The sequence below is a fragment of the Dasypus novemcinctus genome, chromosome 4 (assembly GCF_030445035.2).
Source record: "Dasypus novemcinctus isolate mDasNov1 chromosome 4, mDasNov1.1.hap2, whole genome shotgun sequence".
NCBI classification, from domain to species: domain Eukaryota; kingdom Metazoa; phylum Chordata; class Mammalia; order Cingulata; family Dasypodidae; genus Dasypus; species Dasypus novemcinctus.
In genome coordinates this window covers 106,576,365-106,581,179 of record NC_080676.1, presented here as the reverse complement: position 1 = coordinate 106,581,179, position 4,815 = coordinate 106,576,365, and the positions used below count along the sequence as shown (strand labels likewise).

Sequence of the window (4,815 nt, the reverse complement as noted above, 5' to 3'; positions counted from 1 at the left end):
CAAAATTTTGAGGGGGATATAAAACACACTTGAATGTTTAGAATATGGAGATCCTTGAGGAATGGATTATTTAGTTGGAATATCATTAATAACATACAAACAGGTCCTTAAATAATAGTTGGAATATTTTTGATATTTCAACAAGAATAGCAGGAATAAGAGCATGGACATAGTGTTTTGGGAAATGAGTGTGGTACTCAGAGTGGAGGGAGGATTACGTGAGCAATAGTTGGGCAGAGTTATAAAGCTGGAAAGCTGTTGTTACATGTAGGAAATGAAGATGAAAGTGCACAAGGTTAGAGCGAACTTAAAATGTCACCCAAGGAATTTGAATCTATATTAGAAATACAAGGTTTAATTTTCTGGTAATAGCCTGTTGCTTCTGTCAATGTCAGGAAACTATGTCTACTGGTCTCCAGTAAAGAGAAAGAGTTCTTACAATGATCAAGAGAAGGTGAGGCATTAAACTAATAGGGAGCTCTTGCGTGATAAGACAAAAATATTAGGAGTAATCTCTAAGGAACACGCTGGGCAGAATAAATGATGGGCATTTAAAAATCTCATAATTTGTTCACATTATGAAAGTTTGGTCAGAAACCTAAAAACATTAGAAATCAAAAGAACATTACATCAATAAATGAATATATTCATAAAAATGGACAAAAATATTTTGTTTATAGGTAGCCTTAAAGAAATTGCTCTGCAGTGTAGGCATGGGTTCAACACTGCGTTGATGTAAATGTGAAGGTGATACACACAAATTATTTCTTAAATGAACATGTGGATATATAGTTCCTGAGTTTCTAGGTATATTTCATTAAAGTTGAACTGTCATCTCCTTCATACTTGGTGTTCTTTCAACATTTCCTACAATATATAAATTAAATATCTATTGTGCAACATTTTCCAAATAATTCCAATGGAATAGTATAGAAAAATGTTTATATGTCAAAAAAAAATAAATGTACAGGATAATTGTTTATGTTTGATTTGCTTTGTTTGTTTTGTTTTTTTTTAAGGTATTGGGGGCTGAGGATTGGACCCTGGACTCGCATGTGAAAAACCAGTGCTCAACCACTGAGCAACATGGGCACCCCTGAGTAGTTTTTACTCATTTCTTTTGCTTGTTCTTTTGCTGTTGTTTGTTTTGTTTTGTTTAGGAGACACCAGGAACCAAAAGTAGGACCTCCCATGTGGGAAGCAAGCATTGACTCACTTGAGCCACATATATTCCTGATAATTGTTTTTAAGGATACTATTAAGGATATTCAATACAACAGTTGACATTGAGATTGCTTGAAAATACTGCACCACATATGGGTATCCTATAATTGTGTACTGTCCTTATATAAATTGATACAACAAATCTACTACTCTAAGAAATCTCTTTGTAATTTTCAAAATATTCCTAAAACTCCTGACCAAATAATTCGAGGTCATAGAACTAAACTTTAGGAGATGTAATATCTCCTAGAATATGTGTAACTGCATTAGAAAGGCAACAGAAGATGACTGAAGAAACTCCTGTGACTGCTATGAAAAAGGAAATTTGAAGGGAACTTAAGATATTCTAAGTAAAGAACCTAATTTCTCCATTATTTCTATCTCAATAGAGAGGTTAGAGATGACAGAAGACAACCAATCTGTGACAACTGAATTTATCCTCAAAGGATTTACTGATGAACCAGAGCAAAAGATTATTCTGTTTGTAGTCTTCTTTGCCATCTATATGGTCACCATGGTGGGGAATCTTGGTCTGGTGGCATCGATCTATATGGACCATCATCTTCACACTCCAATGTACATCTTTCTGGGCAACCTGGCTCTGATGGATTCATGCTGTTCCTCTGCTGTTACTCCCAAGATGTTGGAGAACTTCTTTTCAAAAGACAGACTGATTTCCCTCTATGAATGCATGGCACAATTTTATTTTTTTGCCATTTCTGAAACTACAGACTGCTTTCTTCTGGCAGCAATGGCCTATGACCGGTATGTGGCAATATGCAGCCCATTGCAATACCACACCAGGATGTCAAAGAAACTCTGTGTTCAGATGACTGCAGGGGCTTACATAGGTGGAAATATGCATGCCATGATTCATGTGGGGTTTCTGTTTAGATTAACTTTCTGTGGATCTTATTACATTAATCACTTTTATTGTGATTTATTTCCATTGTTCAGTATTTCTTGTGTTGACCCCTATATCAATGAACTGATGCTACATATCTTTGCAGGTTCAATTCAAATCTTTACTAATATCACAGTCCTTGTCTCTTATATTTACATCCTTTTCACTATCTTTAAAATGAAATCCAGAGAAGGAAGAGGCAAAGCTTTGTCGACGTGTGCATCCCATTTTCTCTCTGTCTCAATATTCTATGGTTCTATAATTTTTGTGTATATTCAGCCAAGTTCAGTCAAAGAAGAAGATAAAGATATGGCTGTTGCTATTTTTTATACTCAAGTAATTCCTTTATTAAACCCTTTCATTTATAGTCTAAGAAATAAGGAAGTCATAAGTGCTGTTAAAAGAATTATGAAGAATAAATCTCAGAACATACTGAAATAACTATTAGTCACTTTAACAAACAAATTGTAATATGATAATTTTTTCAAAGATAAGAGATATTGAGAAAATGTAAAGTGGCCATTTTATATGTAATAAAGCATTACATTTAGATGATACAAAAGTATGATAATCATTGAATAAATATATACATTGTGAAAGAACTGCTTTCAGTAATATATATTTAAATATCTAAGATAGTTGAAACCATCAATTATTATTAAATGAGTACTCCTGACTGAGTTCACATATTCTGTCAGAGTGTAATTAACTTCAATGTTCAGTAAATTCTACAAATCCTGAAAAAAATCACAGAATATACATGCAAAATTTTTGGTAAATATATGGAATTCCTAATCTTAGAAACTTAAATACATATTCTTAAATATTAATCTCTTCTAAACCAACATCATCTGTCAGATAAAATCTGTGTTTTGTAATTTGATTCTCTTTGTTCTTTTTTTTTGAGATTACGTTTGAATATAGATTGATGTAGGACACATATTCTCAAATTATAACCTTAATATATCTTTTCTTAGTTGTTTGTCTTCTCAAACTGTCTGAAATAAGGGAGATTTGTCACTATTTTGTGGAAAATGATGTGACAGACAGTGAAATTTCTTTGGATTAAATTTTTTTCAGGTAATTTGGTTAGTTGTTCATTAAGTATGATAATACAATGTGAATATATCAAGTAAGTCAAATTTATGATTCCCTGATGTCATTGTCTTCTTTGTTATTAGGAATATCAAACCTGCACTGTTTTCAGTGTAAATCATTATATTCATACCACTAGCATAAAAAGGGATTCACTGAGCATGTATCTGAAAAAAAAATTATTGATCATTTAAAAGTGCAAAATGAAAAAGATAACAACTTATACAGACCTTGCTATCTGGTAGGTACTAATCCAGAATTTTCACATATATTGCATGTGCATAAATTAGGTATTTTTTTCATGATTTTCCAGAATAAAACTCACACTAGGAAATATTTAGTAGTCTACCCATGGTCATCTTGGTTACCCATGAATGGGGCTAGAATTTGTGTTTTTCCTGCCATTCTTCCCATCATTTTACTGCTGCATTCACAGTAGCTTAAAACTGAGTTAATCTCAAATGTTTGCAATCTAAGAAATATATTGAAGGACATATGAATAAGAAGCAATACAGACAATAAACATAATCCTAGATTGTGCTGCTGGTATATATCACATGCTTGGGAGTTCAGACAATGGAGATTAATAATCTGTGGTATTTAGTTATAGTGGAATCAGAAGTAAGTATGCCTTAAGTAATGGAAATATTTTTGATATTTTGGGAAAAATAGGAATATTAGCATGACTCCAGAACCAAATTTATGATAATGAGTTTGGCCCTTGGGGTTTTTGGATTATGGAATAGCACAATGGGTAAGAAAGCTGGCAGGGCTGCTACTGGGAGTTGTTGGTGAGTGTGAGAAAAAGGATGGTTGTAGATTAGGTTACTTATAATCTTAATGTACCCGAAGAAATCTTATTTTATCTTAGAAGCATCAAACACTGAAGTCTTCTTCACAGCAGAGTAATGTGTTTGTACTTTTAGAGATGTGATCTGGCATTTGATTGGACAGAGATGTATAGTCAATGAGATTGACCAGGGGAAACGGACTTTGGCCCAGTGGTTTGGGCGTCCATCTACCATATGGGAGGTCCGCGGTTCAAACCCCGGGCCTCCTTGACCCGTGTGGAGCTGGCCATGCGCAGCGCTGATGCGCGCAAGGAGTGCCGTGCCACGCAAGGGTGTCCCCCGCGTGGGGGAGCCCCACGCGCAAGGAGTGCGCCTGTGAGGAAAGCCGCCCAGCGTGAAAAGAAAGAGCAGCCTGCCCAGGAATGGCACCGCCCACACTTCCCGTGCCGCTGACGACAACGGAAGCGGACAAAGAAACAAGACGCAGCAAATAGGCACCAAGAACAGACAACCAGGGGAGGGGGGGAAGTTAAATAAACAAATAAATCTTTAAAAAAAAAAAAAAATGAGATTGACCAGATTAATTCATATAACACATGCAGAAAACTGACTCTGAAGAAGACCTTGAAAGAAGAGGAGTGCACAGATATAAACACATTTAAAGGAGGAAAAATATTCATTCACACTTTCAGATACTTTCAATTTTCAACTTTAACTATTGAATCATTTTGGGACAAAATTTTGTTTAATGATCTAAAATAAGTGTCTACTGCTAGCCAGTGTTTATCATAAATTAAGTGA

At 34.7% G+C, this 4,815-nt stretch overlaps 1 protein-coding gene across 1 annotated transcript; it reads left to right on the top strand.

The window, feature by feature from the left end:
• Positions 1-1,624: 1,624 nt before the first annotated feature.
• LOC101421721 (olfactory receptor 5K3-like) lies at positions 1,625-2,569 on the top strand. The gene has a single exon (XM_004481087.4). The coding sequence runs from the start codon at positions 1,625-1,627 to the stop codon at positions 2,567-2,569; it is 945 nt and encodes a 314-aa protein (XP_004481144.1).
• Positions 2,570-4,815: the final 2,246 nt, after the last annotated feature.